General features: G+C 37.3%; 1 protein-coding gene and 1 non-coding gene across 2 annotated transcripts; one reads left to right on the forward strand and one right to left on the reverse strand.

The window, feature by feature from the left end:
- The first annotated feature begins 358 nt into the window (after window positions 1–358).
- Window positions 359–27,295, forward strand: LOC132294852 (probable apyrase 6). Its single transcript, XM_059792856.1, has 8 exons — window positions 359–1,301; window positions 4,839–4,951; window positions 5,496–5,603; window positions 13,240–13,294; window positions 25,439–25,630; window positions 25,744–25,847; window positions 26,223–26,419; window positions 26,584–27,295. The coding sequence occupies exons 1-8, from the start codon at window positions 704–706 to the stop codon at window positions 26,825–26,827; spliced, it is 1,611 nt and encodes a 536-aa protein (XP_059648839.1). The 5' UTR covers window positions 359–703; the 3' UTR covers window positions 26,828–27,295.
- LOC132297810 (small nucleolar RNA R71) lies at window positions 17,088–17,193 on the reverse strand. Its single transcript, XR_009479416.1, has one exon. It is a non-coding gene; the product is annotated as a small nucleolar RNA R71 (small nucleolar RNA).
- Window positions 27,296–27,915: the final 620 nt, after the last annotated feature.

Consider the following 27,915-nt stretch of genomic DNA (forward strand, 5'->3'; position numbering starts at 1 on the left):
TAAATTTGATAATCCATTCAAATTTCTTAAGAAGTTAGATTACCAAAAAAAAAAATACTTATTTTGAGAGTAATGGAATTTGGGTTCAGTAGCTCTAATTAAGTTTGTCTTGATATTTTTCAACTCAGATTAAAAAAAAAAAAAAAAAATACAAGGCCAACCCTAATTATAAAAATAATTATTCAAACTCGTGAAAAATCAAATTGGATTCAGATTGGTCCGCCCAAATTGTACCCCTAGTCTCGACTTATATTCCACCCGCTCTATTGGGTCAATAAATGGGTTACTTAATCTGGAAGAGTCTGATAAAATATTACTAAAGTTATTGGGTCAATAAATCAAAAAATTGATTGATCTTAAGTTCGAGTTATTAGGTCTGTTGTCAATGGCCCATTATGTTCCGGAGCCCAAGATAAACTGAACCAGACTGGTCGCATACCAGTCAACGACAAACCTGACTAGACCGGACCGGCCATGGACTAACACGCTTGGAAAGCACAAAGCTTCGCGACTCATCGTCTGAGAGAGAGAGAGAGAGAGAGAGAGAGGTGGACGATAGTCTCTCTTGTTCTCCTATCAGAAACCCTAATAACGATAATCTCACAAATTGTTAATTCTTGAATTCTTAGCTGATCAATCATCGTTCGTCACATGGTTTGCTACAGCACTCTCCCATCACCTCCTCTCAGATCGCCAGGTTTTGATGCGACGATCCAATGCTCGTACGCGAGATCGTAAGCCCAATGACGATTTGGACTCGATCAAGCTTCACCATCGCCCAAATTCGCCAGATCGATCCAATGATTTCCCTCGGAACCCTAAACACAACACCACCAATGTCCTCGTAGTCTTCGCATCAATTGCACTTACCCTAGCTTTTTTGTGTTATTTGTTCGTCTACTTGAACTGTTATCGGAATTACGGGAAGCGAAAGTTTGGGATTGTGATTGATGGAGGAAGCACAGGGACTCGAATTCATGTGTTTGAGTATGTGATTAGGGGTAGAGTTTTGGATTTTGATTTGGGGGAAAATGGGTTGGCATCAATGCGGGTGATTCCCGGGTTGTCGGCCTATATGGATGATCCGGGAGGGGCGGGTGGGTCTTTGGTGGATCTGCTGGAGTTTGGGAGGAAGAGAATTCCGAAGGAGCATTGGGGGGAGACGGAGATTCGGCTTATGGGGACGGCGGGGCTGAGGATGCTGGAGTTGGGTGTTCAGGAGCAGATTTTGGAGTCTTGCCGGAGGGTTCTGAGGTCGTCTGGGTTTAAGTTTGGAGATGATTGGGCTTCAGTTATTACGGGTATGAAAGTTTTCATATTAACTTTTAACTTAATTATGGTGTTTGGTTTATGCATTTCCTTTGTTGATTTTTGACATCAATGCTAGTGCTCCTTTTTAGTATGTGATAGTGGCAAATGTGTTTTATCCATTTCCTTTGCTGATTTTTGACACCAATGCTAGTGCTCCTTTTTAGTATGTGATGATTGAACCAAATGTGTTTTATGCATTTCCTTTGCTGGCTGATTTTGACATCAATGCTAGTGCTCCTTTTTAGTATGTAGATAGTGGCAAATGCGAGGTAAAATTGCAGTGTCTAGTTTGACCAATTAATGACATTCAATATTACTAGAATTGAAGATTGAATAAGAAAAAAAAAAATTGAACAAGCTTTTAGCATCTTGTTTTGTTGTAGAACCTAGAAATGGAATACCTGTGTTGTGTGTGTATATATTTGCCCAGTAAATAAAATTTTATATCGAATCAAAGAGAAATAGCAATAGGGGACAAACCATATCCTGGCTGGGGACGACATTAGGGGCTTGACCTCACCAGTTAATATTATAAAAGTAAAATTTACTACATTACATATTACATGCTCCTACAAATTCTTTAAATAAATCAAAACAACCACATGACAGCAGCAGCAAACCCACCTGGTACCATCCTGTTACCAGATTGTTGGCTTTAGCACCAAAATTCGAAGTCTAACATAGCTTGTAGGCTGCTGAAGTTTCTTTAATGTACTTATGCTCATAGAATTTGCCACACATACCTTTTTATATCAACTTAGAGAACCCTTATCATGGAAAAGAATTCTCAAATTCTTCGATTTGTATCTATCCAAACAATTACTATATTAAAAATATATATATAATGTATCTGAATGTTGGATATAATTACCTCAAGTAGGTGTTATATTCTAATTGAAATCACATAATATATGTGGGAGATGATGAAGCATGAACCTGACATGGGATGAACATGGCAATGTGACAAGTTCTCTATAAAAAAAACTACAAGAAACTGATACGATGAGGACACAACAATACATATGCATGTATACATTTGTGTATAAATGTATAAATAACATATTTTTATATGTATGTATAAATTTAAAATAACAATTGTTTGCCATGCTATATATAACTAGCAGTTCTGTATTATATATATATATATAATATACATATGATGAACAATATTTTAGGTGTCATTGTTTTGTACTGGTAAATGTTGGGCTCTCAAGTGTGAAACCAGATTCAAATCCTGAGAGCAGTCGCTTTGTGTAGGTGATGCCAAATGTTAGGTTTGTATCCATTTCACTTCTCCCAGCACCCAGACTAGGTAATGAACCTTTTTCTAAGCAGAGAGTTATGTTGCACAGACATGAACCCTGGACAAAATTAGCTATTCTCATTATGTCTCAATTTTATTATTATTATTATTATTATTATTTTCCTTTTTAAAGAATGTCTTGAGTGCTTGGAAGTTGGAACTATTGTTATGCTTTTGCTAACAATTATAGTATGATACTATGTTTAGAAAATTTACATTTTAATGTTCAAGATTGTTGGTTGTGTATGGCTTATGTGAGAAGTATTAGATAAATGTTTGAAATAAAAAAATTATTTTAAAATTTCGGATACATTAGGAAGTATTGGAAACATATCCACGATTATATAAGGGTATCGGTATTTGATCCTGATATGATACGGATAAGGCTCCTTACAGGAGCATCCATGCTTCATAGGTGGGAGGTTTAGGTTAGATAGGAATTGGAGTCGCATTGTATTTTATTTTATTTTATCCTTTTTTTCAAATTGTTTTTGTTTTATATCCAAATTGAGGGAGATTTTAGATGCTTGTGCTAACTTAAATTGATCTTAGAAGGTCACTAAAACAGGGAGAAACATTGATAGGATATATAATTGTATGATGGATGTCATGCAGTTTTTTTTCAAGGATATCAAAATCGCGATTCTAGGTCGTAGAATCGCACGATTCTATGATCCAGCCACATAATCGATCCAAATCGCATAAAAATTGCAAACTTCTACGATCCCAGCCACAGAATCGATCCAAATTGCAAACAGTGCTTGAATCACCCCAGAATCGGTAGAATTGGGCCTTGAATCGCAGAATCGTACGGTTCTAGCAACTTAACCCGATTCTGACTTATTCCTTTCTTGGGCTAAATTTATGGCCCTGTTCACTTTTTTTTTATGGTTGGGCTTCTGAAAAAACAAAGGCGTGGCCCAAAACAGCAATATAGCATTACAACTCAAATCCGAAGCCCTAATTTTCTGCATCACAACACAACCCGTTGCTTTCGCCTCTCTTCTACTCTTCTCTCGTCTCAAACACATCGCGACACAAGTCACACAACCCGTAGCTCTCTTCTACTCTTCTCTTGAGTCTCGATATCGTTGGCTTCTCGAGAAGTCATCTCTTCTCCACAAGTTGGCTTCTGTTCGACATCGCTGGCTCCTCGACAGACTTCAATCGACATGGATAGCTTCAATTAGGCACTCAAACTCATTTGCTTGCTCTTCGACCTCGATTTGGTTGACAGTTTGACACTCTCTTCAACAGACTTCTCACATCACTCAAACTCAAAAGGTGTACTTCTTTTTCTTTTTTCTTTTTTCTTTTTTTTCTTTTTTTCTTTTTTTTTTTTCTGATATTTGTTCATTTTTCTGAATATGATGATTGAAATTTGTTCCTTACTTCATTTTTTTGTTCAGATATTTTTTTTTGTTCTGCTTCTGTTGAATGATTGAATCTGTTCTCTTCTTTCTTTTTTTGTTCAATTTTTTTTTTTTTTTGGTTCTGAAGGGACTGTTATCCGCCCAGATTAACTCCCTCAAATCAAACCAAACTTCTGTATTGCAATGTTTTACTTGAAATTATGAATCAATCAAGTCTGTGCACTCCTTTATTAGAACACATCTTGCTTCTGTTCTGTTCTAGTGTTCTTTTTTTGGATGAATATGATGATTGGAATACAGTGATTGGACAAAAAAAAAAACACAGTTCTTTCATGTAAGTTAGTAATTAGCTAAATTAGCCTAGTAGTTAGTAACTTAGTACTTAGATAGTATTTAAGAAGTTAGTTTGAACTGTTTTTTTTACTAGTTGGTAGAATCTTACGATTCTCGATCCGATTCTACGATTCCGATTCTACGAAGCCCAAAACGATTCTAGGTAGAATCCCGATTTTAACAACCTTGATTTTTTTTTTTTCCCATTTTATTTGAGAGTGACATGTCCAACACTTGCATGGATACTCTTTACATCTTTTTTGTGCTCACATATGTAGAAACACATACGTGCACTAGTATTTCTATTTGTACTTTTATCTATTTTTATATAAAATTGCTTGTATTGGTGTGTGGTGACATTTGTTTAATTTTGGTTGATAGCCTTTTGGTGGTTACTCTCTCTCTCTCTGGTAGTTTGAACCTCTTGAATTTTTTTCATAACATCCCTTGGTTCATTGTAATTTGATTTAATACTACACAATCTATAAGCTTAATGTTAGGCATTTTGATTATTTTAGGCTCTGATGAAGGGATTTATGCTTGGGTTGTTGCAAATTATGCCCTTGGCACTCTTGGACAGGATCCTCATCAAACAACTGGGATTATTGAACTTGGTGGGGCCTCTGCTCAGGTTCAATTTCCTTTTCCTTTTCCTTTTTTGTTGGTGGATTGTATTTGTGAAAAATGTGGATCATATTACGTGGGACATGGACATGGACCAGTGTAACATATTCTGGTAGGATACATATCTAGAAAAAATTATTGGCCTAAACTTTTGGACAGCAATTTCTCATGGAACATATGGAAGATCTCCAAGCATACTCAATTTTGGAGACCTACATTGTTCATTTTGCACTTAGAATAGTCGGAGCTCCATATTTCGCTTCTTCCTGAGGTAGATGAACAGCATCTCAAGATATTGGATGCTGTTAAAAGCAGAGTCTACTGGGTGGAGTGCTTTTTGGTGCTTTCACCTTGAGAACCAGTTAAAGAGCTAAAGTTTTGTATGCTGATAGAAATATGGTACCTCAACCAATAAATCATTCTATTCTTTCTGTTTCAGTGTTTTTTTTTTTTTTTTTGAAATGACTTAAAACAATTTTGTGTAGTTAATACTGTTGGAAAGCATAAGACGTGATTGTCAATGTGAATGATTGAAATAACTGTTATTTCAGGTGACCTTCATTTCAAGTGAGCCAGTGCCCCCTGAATTCTCTCATATAGTTAAATATGGGAATATCACTTACAATCTCTACAGTCACAGCTTGCTTCATTTTGGTCAGGTAAGCTTTACTTTTTTCCCGCCAAATTATTTGTGTTCACTTGGTGCTATTAAAATGTTTGTTTATAAAATGTTTCAAATATTCAGCTTGCAGTAGTGAAATTCACAAAGTATACCAATATTATTGTTGGTCTTGTCTTCTCACTGAAATATCCTGACGTTCACATGTTTACATGTAGTTTATTTCATTTTTTATTTCTTCTATATACGCATATATTTTATCTTTCAGGCCTTTTCTGAGTTCTAGCTTGCAATGAAACTTCTGCTCTACATTGAGAGCCCAATAGTTCCTCTTTAAGCGGACTTCTCTTCAGAATCTCAGTATCAAATAGTGATGACCTCAAATTGAACATGGGTATCAGCTTTGGATATGATTCCATTTATCACTCAGTTGGGACTGGATTATCACAAGAAGTATGTGTGAATATTGGAATTTTATACAAAAGGTAGGAGCTTAAAACGTAGATGGTAAAATTTCTCACCATTTCTGGCCCATCTTAGAAAATATGATCCAGATTTTGTGATGTTGTTATCAAGAATCTATTCAAAAGTCTGACTCACTATTGATATTTCTCATTTGTTATAGGAACGTGGTCATTAACTAGTGTTAGTCCCATCTATGAAGGATGATAGGAAGGGTAGCCTGGACACAAACCCTTCCTTCAGTATAAATTTGCTCAGTTCGACAATTCTCAGATCTTAACTCAGCTTCTTGCTCTTGGAAGTACCATTGCTTCAAGCAATAGTGCACAACAAGCAGGGCTGCAAATGAGTACTTCCACTCATTATCGAACAAATAGGACATACGTTCGGGCTCGAGCTTGAGCTTTACCTTGTTCCGGCTCGAGCTTTACCTTGTTCGGGCTCGGCTCAAGCTCACCTACATAGTTAACAACATACAAAAAAATATTGATAAATAAAATAAAAAATCGAAGAGATTCAGATCTGTACAGTGATGTATTCGAAGAAGGAGGAAAATCGTTGTCCTCTCTTTCGCTGACCTCCCATTTCCGATCATCTTCCTCAAGAAGACAACGGCGAGTCGGCAATAATGATTCCATCAACACTGATAAGGAGTCTTCACTCAGACTGCCATACAAGTCTATAAATCAAGATAAACTCCAAGTGTCTCGGATGAAGATGAGCATACGTTCCCCCTCCGTGTTGGAGAAGTAAGAGGTATAACACTCCTATTTTAATGCACTTGACAGCTCTATAAAGGGGGTGTTCGGGTCAACAGAAAGGGTACGACACAAGTCCCTAGGCCGGTACCACAACGGTGTCCTCCCAATTATCCTTTTTCTCCTTTCTTTCCCACAAACGGTGCCAACTGTTGATGCGGGATTCCGCGGCGACCCGAAGCGATGTCGTACCTGGAAAAGAGAGGAAAAAAAGGATGATCGGGAGGGCACCGACCTAAGAGCCTCAGACTATCAAGTTAGTACTAGATCGGCCGGTACCACAGACGGCACCAACTGTTGATGTAGAATTTCGCGGCGACCCGAAGCGACGTTGTACCTGGAAAAGAAAGGAGAAAAAGGATCATCTGGAGGGCACTGGTGTGGTACCGGCCTAAGAGCCTCAGACGATCAAGTTAGTACTAGATCGGCCGATACCACAGACGGCGCCAACTGTTGATGCAGGATTCCGCGGCGATCCGAAACGACGTCGTACCTAGAAAAGAAAGGAGAAAAAGGATGATCGGGAGGGTACCGGTGTGGTACCGGCCTAAAAGCTTCCAACGATCAAGTTAGTACTAGATCGGTAAAGGGGAGAGAGAGAGAGGTATTGCTTAGGGACTTGAGTTGTACTTTTTATGTTAAGCCCCCTTTATAGAGTTGTTAAGTTGCATTAAAATAGGAGTGTTATACCTCTTAATTCTCCAACACGGAGGGAGAACTTATGCTCATCTTTATCCGAGACACTTGGAGTTTATCCTAATTTATAGACTTGTATGATGGTCAAACTTCCTGGGTGAAGACTTTTTATCAGTTGCCCCCCATTCTCGTGTTTATATGTCAAACGTAGAGAATGTAAATATTTATGTCTTAAGTTATCCTTCACCCTGACATATTTAACTAGGTGAATCAGTAGAGATAGCATATACATATTTTATTTGCTGAATAAATACACATTAGTCTCATGTAGCCCACATGGTTAGAGCCTCTTACTACTATGCCAGAGGTCTTGGGTTCAAATCCCTTCTAGCACTAAAATCCTCTTTTTAATTAAAGGAGGAATCTTGCAGGAAGAGGCCGCCACGTGGCGATATGTGGCTAGCATACTATTGGAGTATGCTGGCTGGCATTGTATGTTCAGAAATCAATTAAAGTAGACTAAAAAGTAGACTAAATGGTGGGAATCAATGTACAAGCGGGAATCAAATAAAGTAAAAGCAAATAAAGTAGGTAATTTGAAGAATCAAATTAAAGCTATGAAGCATCCAACAAAGCTTACCGTGGTAGGCAACCGAGCAACATGCTTCAAAAGCAGTCAAAGCAGCTGCACGCCTTCATCAAATTTTTTTATTTTTATAAATCACCTTTTCTCCTTATTTAAGGACCGTGAAGGGAAGAACATCACTCTTGCTATCTTCATAATCCTAAAAGTAAACTTCCTTTCTCTCATACTGTTCTTCGTCTCTTTGTAATGGACACTATCAATGTAAATATGGGAGACAACGTCCAGTCTTCTATTTCGGAATCTGATTAGATAAATTTCTGATTTGTGTAATCCATTCCTTCTTGTATTTCTGTCTGTGCTCCCTTTCCCCATGAAAGAGCTTCCGAGGCTCCAAATGGTGAACTTTGTCTTTTTGAGTGCGCTTTTCTTGCTGGGTTACACCTACCCTTTCCCCCCTTTTATTAGAGAATTTTTCTCCTTCCTCTGTATTACACCCGGACAATTTACCCCAAATGCCTGGAAGGTTTTAATAGGGTATGTTGTCTTATGGAAGGCGTGTGCAACCCTTCCTTAACTATGAGCGAGATCCGACTCTGTTATATTCCGAAGATGGTAGATCGATGGTGGTGGAACTAGACCAGTCAATGTGAATGTCCCTTAGTTGATGGACCATCCAAATCTAATGCGGAGTGAAGAAGCCGTTTCTTCTTTGTCTCAGGAAGGAATTGTGAATTTTCTTACCAAGATACCCGTGTTGAACTAGGCTTCACCGTTCCCCAGACTTTGGGTCAATTAGATCTCAATGGTGGGTTACTTATGTATGCACGTTTTATTACATAGTAGATGACATCTACTTCTTTTTGTAGGTTTTCACCCGTCGTCTGCTCCACCTGAGGCAAAGAAAAATATAGACAGAGCCACTCTGCATTCGTCAAGGTCTTTCTCCACTTTGGTAACCCCACTCTCCCTCTTCTCTGCTGGACTTTGTCACGTGGTCAGGATTTCTTCTTGTCAAACCTCTACAGAAGGTATGACTCTTTATGACTCCCACTTTGTATGACACTTTTTTTTTTTTTTTAATGACTAAGTTCACTATGTCGTCGACGCAGAGATTTGGGAAGGACATTCTTGCCCCAGGTTCAGGAGGAACGCTCTAAAAACAAAGCCTCGCCACAGGGCTCCGATTCAACCCCGTCAACAAGGAGATTTGGGAGTAACATTCTTTCCCAGGTTCAGGAGGAGCGTTCTAAGGAGAAGACTTCGTCTCGGTATCCTAAGAGAACTCAACCACTCCAAAACCAAGGGAACCCTCTCCGACTGACGGCTCGCCTTCCCTCGTAGTCCCCACGACCATATTTTCGAGATGGGAATGCACCTCCCTCTAGATGCATTTACCCCATCTACCTGGCACATCCGTTGTGAATGATGTGACTTATGCCTGGTCGATCAGGTGCTACTTTTCATACTTTCAGGCTTAGAATGTTTGTCGAATAAGGTTATCTTACTTCCTCGCACTTAAGGACTCAGGATGAATGAATCACGTAATCCTTATCCTTGTACTATAAGGGATATATACTCGAATGACTTGCATTAAATGGGTTAAGAAGAGAAGGTGTGCTGATGGAGTTCTAAAAAGAAAAAAATAATAATATCACCCTAGTCGAAGAAACTTAAAGGTCCATACTTATAACAGTAACAAACATTGTTCAAAAGGAAATTTAATAACGACATTCACACATTCACAGCATAGTAGATAATGCCCACTGGCTTGGGTTTCCCTGGCTTGGTCCTCCTTGGCGCGGTCCTCCTTGACTCCGATCTGCAGGAGCAATTGGCCGAAAATGATGGAAATCCAAGTCTTCATAGGCAGCATTGGCTCAGTGTCTGAACTCGTCAAATCCGTTAGAATACCAATTTGCATTGTTCAAGTCAAATTTAGAGGAGAACTTGTACTCCTCCACGACTGAAGATTTTGCAATGGCTAATCTACCAAGGAAGCTCCTCTCGAGCCTCTCTTTCTCTAAAGCCCAACCGATTTTGACCTCTTTGCGAGTCTTCTTTTCAGCTGCAATTCCGCGTCCAGGGCAAGTGCACTCTCCTTGGAGAGCTTGGCGTGTCGAGATAGCTCTTTAGCATATGCCCCCATCTACGTGGGAAAATAGAATTATTTACATGAGAGGTTAGGTTTTAAAAAAAATACCTTAATAATAATAAATACTCCGTAATAATTAAGGGTAAGAGGAAGCAAGATAACCTTACCCGACAAACATTCTGGGCCTAAAAGTATGAAAGGTCCTTGGTGAGAAGTCCCTTGAGCCTCTCAGAATCATATGGAAGCACTAGCACCTGATCCACCATGTCATTGGCATAAGTCACGTCATTCACAACGGATGGGCCAGTAGGAGGGAGGTGCACTCCCATCTCGAAGATCTGGTCATGAGGGACTACGAGGGAAGGCGAGTCGTCAGCAGGAGAGAGTTCCCTTGGTTTTGGAGTGGTCGAGTTCTCTTGGGATACCGTGACGAAGTCTTTTCCTTAACACTCCCCCTGAACCTGGGAAAGAATGTCATTCCCAAATCTCCTTGTTGACGGGGGTGAATCGGAGCCCTGTGGCGAGGCTTTGTTTTTAGAGCGTTCCTCTTAAACCTGGGCAAGAATGTCCTTCCCAAATCTTCGCGCCGACGACATAGTGAGTGAATCTAAGTGAGAAAAAGTGAACTTAGTCATGAAAAAAAAAAAAAAGTAAAAAAAAAGAGTCATACAAAGTGGGAGTCATAAAGAGTCATATCTTCTGTAGAGGCTTGACAAGAAGAAATCCTTACCACACGACAAAGTCTAGCAGAGAAGAGGGAGATGGGCTACCAAAGAGGAGAAAGACCTTGATGAATGCATCGATGAATGCAGAGTGGCTTTGTTTATATTTTTCTTTGCCTCGGGGGGAGCAGACGACGGGCGAAAACTTGCAAAAAGAAGTAGATGTCATTTACCATGTAATAAAATGTGCATGCATAAGTAACTCACCATTGAGGTCTAATTGACCCCAAGTTAGGGGAACGGTGAAGCTTTAGGTCGACACTAGTATCTTGGTAAGAAAATTCCCAGTTCCTTCCTGAGACAAAGAAGAAACGGCTTCTCCACTCCGAATTGGATTTGGATAGTCCCTCAACTAAGGGACACTCACATCGGCTGGTTAGGTTCCATCACCATCGATTTACCCTCTTCGGAATATAACAAGGTAATATCTCACTCATAGTTAAAGGAGGGTTGCCACACGCCTTCCATAAGACAACACACCCTATTAAAATCTTCCAGGCATTTGGAGTAAGTTGTCCGGGTGTAATACGGAGGAAGGAGAAAAATTCCCTAATAAAAGGGGGAAAGGGTAGGTGTAACCCAGCAAGAAAGGCGCACTCAAAGCGACAGAGTTCACCATTTGGGGCCTCAGAAGCTCTTTCTTAGGGAAAGGGAGCACGGATAGAAATACAAAAAGGAATGGAGTACACGAATCGGAAATTTTATCAGATCAGATTCCGAAATAGAAGACTGGACGTTGTCTCCCATGTTTACATTGATAGTGTCCATTACTTATCAAAAAAATTGATAGTGTCCATTACAAATAGTCGAAGAATAGTATAGAGAAAGGAAGTTTACCTTTAGGATTATGAAGATAGCAAGAGTAATGTTCTTCCCTTCCTTAAATAAGGAGAAAATGTGATATATAAAATTTAAAAAATTAAAAATAAAAAAATGATGAAGGTGTGCAGTTGCCTTGACTGCTTTTGAAGCATGTTGCTCTGTTGTCTACCACGGTCAGCTTTGTTGGATGCTTCATATCTTTAATTTGATTCTTCAAATTACCTACTTTATTTGATTCCTGCCTGTACATTGATTCCCACCATTTAGTCTACTCTTTAGTCTAACTTATTTGATTTCTGAACATACAATGCCAGTCACCATACTCCATTAGTATGCCAGCCACATATATCCCCGCAGCAGCCTCCGGCATCAATACATGTCAGCCTCCGCCGCTGCCACGTGGCAGCCTCCTCCTGCAAGATTACTCATTTAATTAAAAAGAGGATTTTGGTGGTGCTAGAAGGGGGTTTGAACCAAAGACCTCTGGCATAGTAGTAAGAGGCTCTAACTATGTGGGCTGCATGAGCCTCGTGTATTTATTCGGCAAATAAAATATGTATATGCTATCTATCTCTACTGATTGACCCAGTTAATAAATATGTCAAGGTGAAGGATAACTCCAGACATAATATTTACATTCTCTATGTTCGACTTGCAAACACGAGAATGGGGGGCAATTGATAAGGAGTTTTCATCCAGGGAGTTTGACCGTTATACAAGTCTATAAATTAGGATAAACTCCAAGTGTCTCGGATAAAGATGAGCATAAGTTCCCCCTCCGTGTTGGAGAAGTAAAAGGTATAACACTCCTATTTTAATGCCAACTTGACACCTCTATAAAGGGGGCGTTAGGGTCAACAGAAAAGGTACGACACAAGTCCCTAAGCAATACCTCTCTCTCTCTCCCCTTTACCGATCTAGTACTAACTTGATCGTCAAAGGCTCTTAGGCTAGTACCACATTGGTGCCCTCTCGATCATCCTTTTTCTCCTTTCGTTTCCAGGTTCAACGTCGCTTCGGGTCGCTGCGGAATCCTGCATCAACAAACACTATAACGGGAGTGAGAGACATGAGAGAGAGATCTCTGTTGGAGACTTGTTTCCGGAGAGAGAGAGAATGTATGAGAGTTTGGGCTTACAATGAGTAAAGGAGTTTGGCTTACAAAAGATGTATGAGTTTGGGCTGAATTTATACCAACTATTGTATATAAGAGTTTTAAAAAAATATATTTAAAAATGGGCGTTTAACCATACAAGCTGAGCTCAACATTGTTCAAGCTCAGCTTGTTTACCAAATGAGCCTAAAAAATGTGTTCAAGCTCGGCTCATGTACTTCACAAACGAGCCCGAGCCAAGCCCAAGTTGTTCATGAAGAGATCGGTTCATTTGCAGCCCTAACAACAAGCAGTGACCTATGTGTCAGTTGTTATATATTAATGAAATAACCATTTACATGGATTGTATTGTTGATGTTTCATTGACAAATTTAGTAGTACTAATATTAAATATATTGTTGCTGAATAGCAACACTATGCATACTTCTTTATTGTAGAATTGTCATTGATTTATAATTTAGAAATCTTAAACTTGTTTTTGCAGAATGTTGCATTTGACTCATTTCGGGAATCACTTGTTACAAGAGGCATAGAATTTGGTAAGTGCACATACTTTTCTCTCAGTTTTCGTTTGGTACATTTAATGGCTTGCACAGCGTTAGAATTTTGCATTTGGCTTATTGTTGAACTGCTTGCTTTGAGAAACCTGGGATTGGGCAAATATATACGCTCTTCTGTCACCTTCGGTTCTGTATAGTAAATATTCTTAGGAACATGTTGTGATTCTTTATCTATCATGAAACTCAGATCATTGAAATAATCCATGTTGAATACAATGCTTAAAATGATTGCTGCAAGATCTGCTTAAATGAACCTTGGCATGCTGTTGGAGATTTATGTTTAAATTTTCTGGCGTGTCTTATCACAAACATAATAAGCTGGGAATCTTATAATTGGAAATGAGTCTTTGCATGTTAAATTCTTTATAATGGGTTCCCATATCTTCAAGCATTAGTTGCTGATTGTATATATATTCAACTATGCAATTACTGAAGATCAAGAAAGGGTAGTTGATCACTTGATCCGAAACTTCAGCAGCACAAGAAAGTGCAAACCTGGAGAAGATAAATAGAACTATGAAATTTGACTTTATATGTCACTCCCAGTTGTCTTCTTTGCCTTGATGTTTTCTGCTCATGTTCGTAAAATGGTAGGCGAAATGTGGATGTTGAGGAGAGGGTAATTTATGATAGGATGGAGAATAACAAATCTAGAAATGATTGTATTTGTATGAGAAATAGACACAAACAGTTTGGTATAGTAGGCGAAATGTGGATGTTGAGGAGAGGGTAATTTATGATAGGATGGAGAATAACAAATCTAGAAATGATTATATTTGTATGAGAAATAGACACAAATAAGTTTGGCCATGTGGTGAAATCCAATAACTACATCAATGGGGGAGAGTGATGTGTTCCACATTGGTGGTAATGCTAGGGGAATGAATAGACCAAAACTAATATGGTTGTGCTAGGAATAAAGACATCGTACAAGTTTGGTGGATTAAACCACTCATATTTTAATTTTACTTGGGATGGCAAAATACCCCGCCCCGTCAGGTACCCGCCCCACTGCGAGCCGTTTAGAATGGTTATGGGGGTGGTTAAATTGTTTTGGGGCGGGGATGGGGTTTAGGATTGAAGACCCACATGGTTATGGGGCAGGGATGGCCCCACACCATCCCGTTTACTATGATAAATTACAATTTTGTCCTTACACTTCATTTTATATTCAATAATATTAGGTATATATTAAGCAAATTCTAATTTATTCTATTTCAATCACTAAATATCTCTTTGTATTGTTCTTATTTGAGAACTTCTGTGTATATTATTCTGGTGTTCCTACAATAAAATTAAGTCTCAAGTGAATTGAGAAGATAAATCTTGTTTTTATCCGCATAAGACAAAAATATATATATTACCATAGTTGAAAATTTATTTCATTATTTACTTTCGTTAGATTCTGAATACAATGACGAAAATACTCTACAAAACCCATCCCATCCCCGCCTCGCCCGCCCCGTTTAATAAACAGTTTTTAATGAGGATGAGGGTAGTTATGCTAAACAGGGATGGGGATGGTGTTCCCGCCCCGTTGCCATCCCTATACTTGGCTTATCCTTACTCCCGTGCTTTAAAGTTTGAGTCTAGAATTTTTATAGGATTGGCATATATACATGTGGTATACTGACATAATTTGTAAATCCATTGGCTCAAATCTTAGCTTTATTTATTCTTCAAGTTTACTCGACTTGTCCTGTGCTTTCAAGTGTTTGAGCCTAGCTTTTAGTTGTGTACGTGAACTCTCCTGTTGCCACCAAGTGGCAAGAGCAAACCTAATGCATTTCAATGGGCCACATCTTAACCTGTGCACAAACTATATAAGGTTTTTTTTTTTTTTTTTTTAAAATAAAAAAAAAATTACTAGTTGTGTATGCATTTATGCCCAAGTGGTTACGGGTGAACAAACGCTTAGTTTGGTGTTCTAGTGATTCTTCAGTCCTTTGATTTGGAGAAGACTCATATCACTCTCTTAGGTGCTGTTTGATAAAACTGAAAATTAAGCACTAAAAATTTCAAGTACTGAATTTTAAGCGCTAAAACTTTAAGTGCTGAATGTATTAATTTGAAAACTTGTTTGATAACATTTTAATTTTAAATGCTGAATTCATTAAGATTGTTTGTTATTAACAAAAGCTGAAGTCTGAAAGTTGTACATATTACATTTTTGCCCTCAATATCTAATACTCATAACAGTTTTATATTTATAATACAAAAATATTAATAAAACAATCACATTCACTCAATGAAATAAATAAATATGAAAATTTAAAATATATGAATTTTATATTACATAATATTTATATATGGTATCGAAAAGGGTGTTACAAAGATTAAAGAAAGTAAAATTTAAAATATATGATTTTGGATTGAATAATATTTAGGTAAGGTATTGAAAAGGGTGTTACAAAGATTAAAGAAAATACTTGAAAAATAATTCTTATTTAGGAATAAAATTCTATTATATATATAACTGATGGAAATTTTAAATCTATCGGTTTTGGATTACATAACATTTATGTAGGTATGGTGTTACAGAAATTAAAGAAAGTAAAATTTAAAATATATGTGTTTTGAATTACATAATATTTATGTAGGATATTAACAAATGGGTCACAAAAATTAAGGAAAATGAAAAAGAATTCTTATCTAGGAACATAATTCTATTATATATTTTCAGGGCCTCGTGGGATTAGTCGGGGTGCGCAAAAGCTGGTCTGGACACCCACGATTACTAAAAAAAAATAATAATAATTATTATTATTATTATATTATATAAATAATTAATAAAAATTTAAAATATATAGGTTTTGGATATCAAAATGAATGTTACAAAAGATTAAAGAAAATAAAATTTAAAATATATGGGTTTTGGATTATAGGGTATTGCAAAGAGTGTTAAGAAAGTACGTGAAAGACAATTATTCTATGAAAATTAAATTCTATTATATAAATAATTACAAAATATTTATGTAAGGTATAAAAATGGTGTTAAAAATATTAAAGAAAGTACGTGAAATTGAATAGAATTTTGTTATATAAATAATTGTTTTCTATAATGAATCAATATAAATGGTAACCAAAAGGCTATATACGTGTTTAAAATATATTAGGTAGAGAGAAACCCTAAAAGATAGAACACAATTATATGAGGGTAAAGTAGTCATTAAAAAGTTATTTTTTAAACCCAACCACTTACCGTCTTCTGCGATATGCAATAAGTAACATTCCTAACGCTTAAAATTTTGGCCTCTTTTAAACGGTACTTACCATGTTAAGTGGTGTTCTAAAATTTATCAAACAAACTTATTTTTAAAAATCACTTACCGTATACTGCATTCAGCGCTGAATAAGGAAATCAAACAGGCCCTTACTCTGTTCAACCACTACTCATTATCTAATGGTTGCACCTAGGACCTTGAATGACTAATTTGCAAACATCACAGCCAACCCACCAAATTGCATTGTTCTCTCTGAGAATACTGCGGCCCGGTTTGAGATTAGGCCCGCTACAATCAGTCTGTTACCCAAATTCTACGGATTTGAAAGTGAGATAAATCTTATATCCATTTAGGAAAGTTTTTACCTATTTTGTAACACTTTCCAAAACCAGAATTTGGATGAAGAGGGTATCAAATTGCATCTTTTCCCCCTATCCCTAGGAGATAAGATTGCCTCATGGCTAAACTCCATCCCTCCAAATTTTATTAGATTATGGGATGAACTTGCAAAGAAAGTTATGAGCAAGTTTTGTCCCATGTAAAAGACCAAGCCAATGAGAGATTCTATACTTTTAAAGGGAAAAATGATGAACAGTTTCACCAAACTTGGGAGCGCTTTCACGATTTGCTTCTCAAATGCCCACACCATGGCTTTGATAAAGCACGACTAGTCCAAATTTTTTATAAGGGGCTTTCACCTATGAACCGAACCATGGTCAAGTTTATGCACTCAAGGCACAAACCCTTGACCAAGCCTACACATTTTTAGAGAAACTAACTGAGAATGCCCAAAATTGGAATTGGAACACTTCTGATGATGAATTTTCTAAAATGACCAAACTAATAGAAAATCTAGTCTAAATGAGATCAAGCCTGAAGATGAATTAAAATTTGTGATGCAAAGTCTAGCCGAATGAGTGAAAGACTTGGGCAAAAAGTTTGATGCTTTTGTGCTCATGTCCATACGTGCGCAATGCAATGTGTGTTCTAGTTCATCTCAACCCATTGATTCATCTGAACGTTCAGATGCACAAGTGTGTGCCTTTAATACATGTTGGAGACCAACGGCTAATAACTTTAGCCAAACTTACCATCCTGATACTAGAAACCATCACACTTTTCATGGAGACAAAATTTGCCTCCACAAACTTAGGTGGTCCACTCAGTTTCCAAGGTAACTCCAATAGGCAACCACAACCTTAAAGATTACTTGTTCCTTAAAGGTCAGTTCCCATCGACCAACCAGTTAAGTAACAAAGATGTAGTACTTGATTCCATAAGCAATTACATTTCTCTTGCCTCACAGATGCAACTTGTTTTCAACTATGAGGACACTCTTAAGATACTTGAACTTAATCTTAACCAATCTAAAAGCAATCCAATCAAAAAATTCAAAAGTTAGAGAGTCATTTTGACCTCTTTACTCAAAACCAACTGCAATTTCAATAGTCGATCCAAAATGTTCTGTTTGAAAGGCAGAGGGGTACCTTGCCTAGCCAACCTGAAATCAACCCTAAAGGCAAAGGGGTTAATCACATAGAAACTTCCTCTATCACTAATCAATCAAATGGCTATGTGAATTCCATCACAACACTTGGGTCAGGAAAGTAAATAGATAACAAGGTTGAGCCACCAACCCAAGAATAGACTACACGATCAAAGTTTCATCCATCAAACCCTCCCAAAGCCAAGAAAGACTAAGGTCCTGAAACTATTCAGCCATATGTTCCCCTGCACCTTTTCCTACTAGACTAGTCGACAATAAAAAAGGATTTGCAATATAGTGAGATATTAGAGATTTTTCAAAATGTTTAGATTAATATATAATTTCTCACTACCATTAAACAAATACCTTCCTATGTAAAATTCATCAAAGACTGTCAAAAGAAAAATCAACATCCTTAAAGAAGCCTTCATAGCCCAACATTGTTCCTCCTTCCTACAAAATCAAGCCATTGTCAAACATAAAGAACCCGGAAGTCCAACTATCACTTGTAGGATTGGAGAAAATTATGCTGATGAAGCCTTGTTGGATCTAGGTGCTAGTGTATACTTGTTTCCTTTATTCAGTCTACCAAGGTTGAATAATTTGAGGAAAATCAATGTTAGAATTCAATTAGCCGATCGATCAGTTAAGATTACAAGGGGTAGAATTAAGGATGTGATTGTCAAAGTGGCTGATTTTTATTACCCTATAGACTTCATTGTGCTAGATACCCAACCCACTCAGGGTAAGCAGATTCCAATCAGTTTAGGTTGACAATTCTTAGCTACCACTAATGCATTAATCAACTGTTGAAATGGTAACATGACCTTGTCCTTAGGTAATATGAAAGTGGAAGTCCATGTGTTTAGCCTGATGAAACAGCCTCGACTCAGATTCCATTGAAGTGGTCTGTATCATTGTCCTTGGCAGCTCACACCATTGAGCACTCCTACCTTGAGGATCCACTCAAGTAGTGTCTAGCATATTTTGGTGCTGATTTTGATGAGGATAGTTACATTAGTGAAGTCAATGCATTTTTAGCTATCACTCTAATCTTTGAAACGCCCAACTATCTGCCTAAGTTTTAATCATTGTCTTCGCCATATGCCACTGAATCTGACGAGGTGAAGAAACCCCTTAAGGTCAAATTAACGCCTATATATGATTCTTTAAAATACTCGTACCTGGGTGAGGCTGATACTTTTTTGTGGTAATAGCTTCTGACTTAACTGAGCTCTTGAAACCCAACTACTTGAGTTTCTTAAGGCAAATAGGGAAGCCATAGGTTGGTCCATTGATGATATCAAAGGCATTAGTCTTTTAGTGGTGCAATATCGCATTCACTTAGAAAACGATGGTAAAACTTGTAGACAACCCCATAGGAGAATACATCAACACTTAAAAGGGTGGGCCAATAAAATAGAATGGGTTGTTGGGGCTAGTCATTCTGTTTGGTAATCTTACCTAACAGTTGGCATTTAGGAAAAGTTTGACAGTAGATGTGGGTGTCCTTAAAAAGGTTGGGCAACTAAAATCCCGATTGTAAGATTTTTGCAGTGGTCATTTTGGAGCTAAAATGGCTACATGCCTCATCATGACAGAAGGAAATAACAGACTCTTGGTCTACCTTGGGGACACACCTACGGATTATTTGATCTAGACAATACTTAAACAAGTTGTGGTTGTCTGAAAAATATTCCTTAACCTTAGCTAGGAATTTATCTCTCTTGCTTCGATCAAGTAGAATGGATTTGACCAGTCACAATGTAATTGACAATATCGGCATACCATGGTGCATGAGATACCCCAAAAAGTTGCTCATCAGGGAAATAATTAGAGATAGGAAGGGAGTTGCTAATCGAATCAACAAGACGGAGAAAAATAATCAGCGACTACATTCGATGAGCCTTTCTTATCACGGATCTCAAGGTCAAACTCTTGAAGGAGTAGGATCCAGTGTATCAACTAGGTTGGGCATCTTTCTTGGAGAGAAAATGCTTCAACGTTGCATGTTTGGTATAAATGATGACCTTAGATAAGATCAAATAAGAGCGGAATTTGTCAAAAGAGAACACTATCGCCAACAATTATTTCTCAGTGGTGTTTGGCTTCGTTCAGGGTCTTACTAGCATAATAGATGACATAGGGTGCTTTATCAACTCTTTGCCCTAAAATAGCCCCGACTACATCACACATGATCTCAAAAGGTAGGTTCCAATTAAGCGGGCAGATTAAGGGTGTAGTAGTTTAGGTGGACTTTAATTACTCAAAAGTAGAGTGACAAGCATCTATAAACTCAAATCAGTAAACTTAAATGGGGCATCCTTAGCTAGAAGATGGGTCAGAGGTCGTGCTATCTTACTGAAGTCTTTGATGAATCGCCTTAGAAACTAGCATCACTTAGGAAAGCTCTAATGTCGTGAATCATTTTGGGAATAGGGAAATTGGAGATGAGGTCAACTTTTGCTTTATCTACCTTAATGCCTACACTGGAGATAGTATGACCAAGGACAATTCCCTTTTGTGCCTTGGAATGACATTTTTCCCAGTTAAGAACTAGGTTAGTATCACAACAACATTGAAGCATGAGAGTAAGATGGTGTAGGCATTGCTCAAATGATGAGCCAAAGACAGAGAAGTTATCCATGAAGACTTCTAGAAACTTGTCAACCATGTCACTAAAGATACTCATCATACACCGCAGGAACATAGCAGACATTGCAAAAGCCAAACGACATGCGACGATAAGCAAATGTACTGAATGAACAGGTGAAAGTTGTCTTATGTTGGTCATCGGAGTGGATAGGTATCTAAGTAACCATCTAAAAGCTATAAAAAGACTGATCAACTAATTTCTCTAACATTTGGTGACCAAAGGTAAAGGGAAATGATCCTTCCTAGTCACACTATTAAGCTTCCTAGAGTCGATGCAAACTCGCCATCCAGTTTGGACACAAGTAGGAACTAATTCATTACGGTAATTGGGATAGCGATGCCGAACTTCTTAGGAACTACTTGGACTAAACTTGCTCGCTGGCTATTAAAGATGGTTTATATGATACCACCATCAAGAAGTTTAATTACTTCAGCACGAACAACTTCCTACAAGTTAGGGATACTACTTGGACTGGACTTACCGACTGGCTATCAGAGATGGGATATATGATACCAACGTCAAGAAGTCTGATTACTTAAGCAGAATCAACACAGATAACTTCCTTCAAGTTAGGGTTAAGTTGCCTCTCGGATTGCTTACATGTTTTAGCATCATTCTGTAAGTGAATACGATGATGTACCACTGAAGGACTAATGCTTTTGATATCATCAATCCTACAAGTGATAGTCGGACTTCCGGCATCTTTATGTTTGACCATGGCTTGGTTTTGTAAGAAGGAGGAATAATGTTGGGCAACGAAAGCTTCCTTAGTGATGTTGATTTTCCTCTTGACTAAGTCATTGATAGACTTTGCATAAGAAGGAAGTTGTTTAATAGCAGTGAGAAATGAGATATTAATCTGAATGAGTGGACACCTACACCTACTGTCTAGCTTGTCCTAGATGCAGACGGGATTTTAATTGCCCACCATTTTTAAGGACACCCATACCTAATGTTTAGCTTGTCCTAAATGCCAACTGTGAGGTAAGATTACTAAACGGAATGAGTGGCCCCAACAATCCATTCTACTTTAGACACTGCTAGAGTGGATCCTCAAGGTAGGAGTGCCCAAAGGTGTGAGCTATTAAGACAGACCTCTTCAATGGAATCTTAGTCGGGGGGCTGTTTCATCAAGCTAAACACATTGACTTCCACTTTCATATTACCAAAGGTCAAGGTTATATTGCCATTATTACAGTTGATTAATGCATTGGTGGTAGCTAAGAATGGTCGACCTAAAATTATTGGAATCTGATTTCCTTAAGTGGGTTGGGTATCTAGCACAATGAAGTCTACAATGTAATAAAAATCAGCCACTTTGACAATCACATTCTCAATTATAACCCTTGTAATCTTAACTGATCAATCTGCTAATTGAATTATAACATCAGTTTTTCTCAAATTATTCGATCGTAACTATTGGTAGACTGAATAAGGTAACTCTTGGTCAGCAAAATTTTCTCTAATCCTGTAAGTGATAGTCGGACTTTCGGGTTTTTGATGCTTGACGAAGGCTTGGTTTTGTAGGAAAGAGGAACAATGTTGGGCTATGAAGGCTTCCTTAAGGATGTTGGTTTTGCTCTTGACTAAGTCTATGATGAATTTTGTATAAGAAGGAATGAGATATTAATCTAAACATTTTGAAAAATCTCAAATATCTCATTATATTGCGAATCCTTTTTATTGTTGACTAGTCTAAGAAAAGGTGCAGGTGTAACATATGGCTGAAGAGTTTGAGGACCTTGGTCTTTCTTGGCTTTGGAAGGGTTTGATGGACGAGACTTTGATTGTGCAGTCTCATCTTGGGTAGGTGGCTCAACCTTGTTATCTATTTACTTTCCTGACCAAATTGTTGTGATGGAATTCACATGGCCATTTGATTTATTAGTGGTAGAGAAAGTTTCTATGTGAATAACCCTTTGCCTTTAGGGTTGATTTCAAGTTGATTAGGCAAGGTACCCGAATGTCTTTCAGACAAAACAGAAGTGAGTTGACTCAACTGATTTTGGATTAACGGTTGAAATTGCAGTTGGTTTTGAGTCAAAAGGTCTAAGTGACTCTCTAACTTTTGAATTTTCTAATTGGATTGCTTATTAGATTGGTCTAGATTAAGTTCAAGTATCTTCAGTGTGTCCTTATAGTTGAAAACATGTTGGTTCTGTTGGACAGGAGAAACAAAAATTGCTCATGGGATCAAGTGCTAGATCTTTGTTACAACCTCAAGGAACAAGCAATCCTTGAGGTTGTTGTTGCCTATTGGAATTACCTTGGAAAGCTAGTTGACCACCTAAGTTTGTGGAAGAAAATTTTGTCTCCATGAAAAGTTGGGATCGTTTCTAGTATCAGGATGACAAGTTTGGCTAAAGTTATTAGCCGTTGGTCTCCTATATGTATTAAGGGCATACACTTGTGCATCTGAAGGTTTAGATGTACAATATACCGGATATGAATCAGTGGGATGAGATGAACTAACTCACGTTGCATTGCGCACTTATGGACATAAGCATCAAACTTTTTGCCCAAGTCTTTCACTCATTCGGCTAGATTTTGCATCACAGATTTTAATTCATTTTCAGGCTTGATCTCATTCAGACCAGATTTTCTATTGGTTTTGTCATTCCTAGAAAATTCATCATTAGAAGTGTTCCAATTCCAATTTTGGGCATTCTCAGCTAGTTTTTCTAAAAATGTGTAGGCTTGGTATGGGGTTTGTGCCTTGAATTTACCTTGGTGCATGGACAAGGCCATGGTTCAATTAATATGTGGAAGCCCCTTATAAAAAAATTGGACTAACAGTGCTTTATCGAAGCCATGGTGTGGGCATTTGAGAAGCAAATCGTAAAAGCGCCCCCAACTATGGTGAACTTGTTCCTCATTTTTCCCTTTAAAAGTACTTATGGAATCTCTCATTGACTCAATCTTTTGCATGGGATAAAACTTTATTATAAATTTCTTTACAAGTTCATCCCATGATCTAATAGAATTTGGAGGAATGGAGTTTAACCATGAGACAATCTTATCTTCTAAGGATATGGGAAAAAGACGCGATTTGATACCCTCTTCATCCAAATTCTGGTTTTTGAAAGTGTTGCAAAATAGGTAAAAACTTTCCCAAATGGATATAAGGTTTATTTCACTTTCAAATCCGTATAACTTGGGTAACATACTGACTTATCAAAAAAAAAAAAAACTTGGGTAACGTACTGATTGTAGCGGGCCTAATCTCAAACCGGGCCGCAGCATTCTCGGGGAGAACAATGCAATTTGCTGGGTTGGTTGTGATGGGTGCAAAGTAGTCTTCAAGGTCCTAGGTGAGCCATTAGATAATGAGTGGTGGTTGAAGAGAGTAAGAGAGTGATAGGAATCTTCTCCAAACCAAGGATTGAAGAATCACTGGAACACCGAATTAAGCATTTGCTAGCCTATAACCACTTGAGCATAAACGCATAGACAACTAGTTTTTTTTTTTTTTTTTTTTTTTTTTTTTTTTTTTTTTTAAGCTTATACAGTCCGTGCACAGGCTGATATGGGGTTTATTGAAAGGCATTAGGTATGCTCATGTCAGTACATGGATATCGGTATGGTGTATGTGTTTGACACATGAACCCAAATTAAAATGTTTATCAACTACTTGTGATGATGAAGGAAACCCTCTTTCTTCGCCATATAAATACCAGTAAAACCATATAATTACAATATTCCATATAATGTATTTAAATATGCAAGACGTCTCTACATATCTGTAACTGACCTTTTGATACATTCCAAGCCAAGTTCCCATATCTTGAGTTTTCAGATTTAAAGAGGTCTGTCACACCTACGCACATCTGCACCCAAGACATGTATCCTAATTCGTGTAACACGTTTCTTGATGGTTCATCCATAGTGTTCTGATAGATTTTGTGGCAATGAGTGAAGTCCTTTGAAACCTCTAAGCATTGATCAATGATGTCTGAGTGTAGTCACTCCTAATATTAATTGCCTAAAAAACATTAGATTTTATTGTTTGAGCTTTCCTATTCCATTTAGTCCTCAATCTAGATTAAAACTTTGACACTTCTATTTCTTGTAGGTGGTGATATCACAACCTATTTTCCTCTTGTCTTGTGTTCTCTTTATTATCTAACTTATCAAAAGAAAAAAAGTTGTCTTTATTTTCTTTTTAGGCTGTTGACACTTCAACACTCGATCTTATATTCATAATTCTTTTTCTTTGTCCTTTTCTTTTCTTTTTTTGATGCAAAATGAAGAGTTTTCTACTTCTCAGATGGAGAAACTAATGGAAACCCTCTTTTCTCACCAGATTTCATTTGAAATTAAGTATATAGTTAAATATCAGTAACATCATACTTTACAATATTCTATAAATTATATTTGTTCTTAAATATCAGTGACACCAGACACTACAATATTTTGTAACAAATAATATATATATATATTGTGACAAATAATGTATTTTTACCAAATGGCAGTTATTTGGGTGGTGCTATGACCGGAGAAGCTGTTGCGAATTTGGGATTGATTAGCACATTTTGTTTTTGGTTCCTTTTTCTGTTTCCAATTACTTTATTGTAGTATAGGATTCTTAAATAGGATCTATAATGTCAGATGCTATATATACAAATGTTGTTAAGAGTTACACTAGTCAGTATATGGCTTTTTCTTTTTTCTGTTGCCTACAATTAGGCTTATAGTTTCATTATTTGTAGAAAACGGATGTTCAGACACATTCTTCATTGTTTTTTCCATTAATGCAGCTACTGAATCTCTTCAGAGTGGACAATTTGTAAATCCTTGCATCCCTAAAGGATATTCACATGATACAAAATCGTGGAATCTCTCTCCTGGTTCTTTGGCTGAAAAGAATTGGTATCTATCCACGCTGCATCCTGGGGGTAATTTCTCAGAGTGCAGATCTGCTGCATTAATGTTGTTGCAAAAAGGAACAGGTATACAAATTTTTTTAGCAACGCTGCCTCATTTCAGCATTAATCTGGGAGTTGCTGATTGTTTCTTGTTGGAAGTAATGAATGATTTTTTTTTTTTTTTTCCCTTCTACGAGGTGCAGAGAAATGCTCATATCAGCACTGTTACATAGGATCAACATTCATACCAAAGCTTCGGGGGAAGTTTTTGGCAACAGAAAATTTCTTCCATACATTGAAGGTTTATTTTTTTTCTTTCATAGTTCAACAGTTCTATGACTTGCTCATATGTCGCAGGAAAACATTAATGCTTTTCGGAGATTTGTACTTCCACTTGCCACCATAAAGCATATTCAGGTGTATTTGTTGTATGATATTGGGCTAGGGCTAGTCTAGTACATGAGGCTCCCGCCATTGTGGGGTCTGGGAGGGTAGGGCTGATGTATGCAACCTTACCTTTGCATATGGAGAGGCCGTTTCCTGTATTTGTTGTATGATGCTGGGGAATAACTATTTTTTTTCTGCGAATCTGTACTCACTTGTCATCGTTAAGCACTTTCTGACTTGATTGTTGTATGATCTTTTTCACCTTTCCTTTTTTCCTTGCTTTGGACAGTTCTTTGGGTTGTCACCCAAGGCATACATTTCTGATCTGATGAGGGCTGGACAACAATTTTGTGAAGAGGATTGGTCAAAGTTGAAGATAAAATACCACTCATTTGATGATGAGGACTTGTTGCGATATTGCTTCTCTTCAGCATATATTGTGGCCCTACTTCATGACAGTCTTGGAATTTCTCTAGATGATGGAAGGTATTGCTTTTTTCCTCAATTTATGCAAACAATGCCTCCTTGAATACAGAGCTTTTAAAAGTTGTGTGCTTCTTTGCATAAAGCTATGGTTAAGCTCTCTCTCTCTATCTCTATCTCTATCTCTATCTCGCTGTGTACGTGCGTTTATTGGAATTTCTGTTTAGCAGCATTGGGTTTGTCAATCAAGTGGCTGATATCCCACTCGACTGGGCATTGGGAGCTTTCATCCTACAGAGCACAGCTGACTTGGACGTAGAGCTTCCCAACTGGATTTCCTACATTGTTAGAGATGACTCACCCTCACTGCTCGCTTTATGTGTAATCTTGATTGCATTGATGTTTACCGCATGGTCGGTATCAAAGTGGAGGAAGCCGCAATTCAAAACAATCTACGACCTTGATAAATGAAAATACATAGTTACACACGTCACTAGATGTTGATATCTTCTTTAAGAGGTGTCGTAGCACATTCTTTTCCTCGTTTCATAGAATAGGGAGGAAGGGGGCTAGGAGCCAAATAATCTCAGGTGTGCTTCCTTGGTCTTAGTGCCCTTGTTAAAGGCTCTTCAATATACCTATTGAAGGAAGAGGGCAGATCTTAGTTTTGCGAGGTTTCACAGAGGAGGATAGATATAATGAATCATTCGAGCTCTTATGTAAAAGGATAATGTTGTAATTTGTATTTATTGGGAGCCAAACATGCAATTTGCTCCCATTTTCTGAACTAGAAACAAGAATCAATATCTGCTGGGTTGCAGAGGAAAGATGGTGGGGGCTGTATATGGTGGCCCAGAATATCCTTTTGTTGCAATAGGGAAAAATTGTTGCAAGAAGATAGTTGTCATGTCCAGACCGTAATTGTGTTTCTTTGCCAGCTATTTGTGTTTAATGCCCTTTGGTAACCCTTGTCATGGAATCTAGGAAGCACATGTACGGATATAGATATGATACAATACGGATACAATGATATGACTAATTTTAAAAAACAAGATAGGGGTATGTCAGGATACGCCAATAAAAAAATTAATAAATTGTATTTTTATATATTTAAAAAAATTAATTTTTGGTCAAATTTTAAAAAATATTATGAATCTAAATGTAATTATTAATATAACATAGAAGTTTGTTTCAAAATACATAAAACGAGTATCCTTTGTTATTACTTGATAAAATTTAATTTAATTTTTTATAACAATTATACTATGTTATTATTGTTATAAAAGTTACATTTTAATGTTCAAACTTATTAAGAATGTGATATGAAGTATTTGAATACGTAGTCGAAACTCGAAATATTTAAGAAGTATTGAATATGTGTTAGAAATTAAAAATTATGGATATGTTTAAGAAGTATCCAACATCTATCTGTGGAGTATCGATATTCAACACATAATACGTTACTCTCTTAAAAGTATCGGAATATTTAGACCAGTTTTCAAATTGTCAAATTAGTGATATGACAGATTTAAATATATGATGTTGAAGGGTTTTAACTT

Source organism: Cornus florida, unplaced genomic scaffold (genome assembly GCF_030987335.1).
Source record: "Cornus florida cultivar Cherokee Brave unplaced genomic scaffold, ASM3098733v1 CherokeeBrave_3.0.0_Hap2_Chr02, whole genome shotgun sequence".
Classification (NCBI taxonomy): Eukaryota; Viridiplantae; Streptophyta; class Magnoliopsida; order Cornales; family Cornaceae; genus Cornus; species Cornus florida.

Excerpts from the sequence above, each read along its gene's own strand:
- LOC132294852 (XM_059792856.1), top strand. The coding sequence starts at position 704 with ATGCGACGATCCAATGCTCGTACGCGAGATCGTAAGCCCAATGACGAT. Across the intron at positions 5,604-13,239 it reads GCTTGCTTCATTTTGGTCAG|AATGTTGCATTTGACTCATT; the intron begins GTAAGCTTTACT and ends TTGTTTTTGCAG. Across the intron at positions 26,420-26,583 it reads ATTTCTCTAGATGATGGAAG|CAGCATTGGGTTTGTCAATC; the intron begins GTATTGCTTTTT and ends ATTTCTGTTTAG.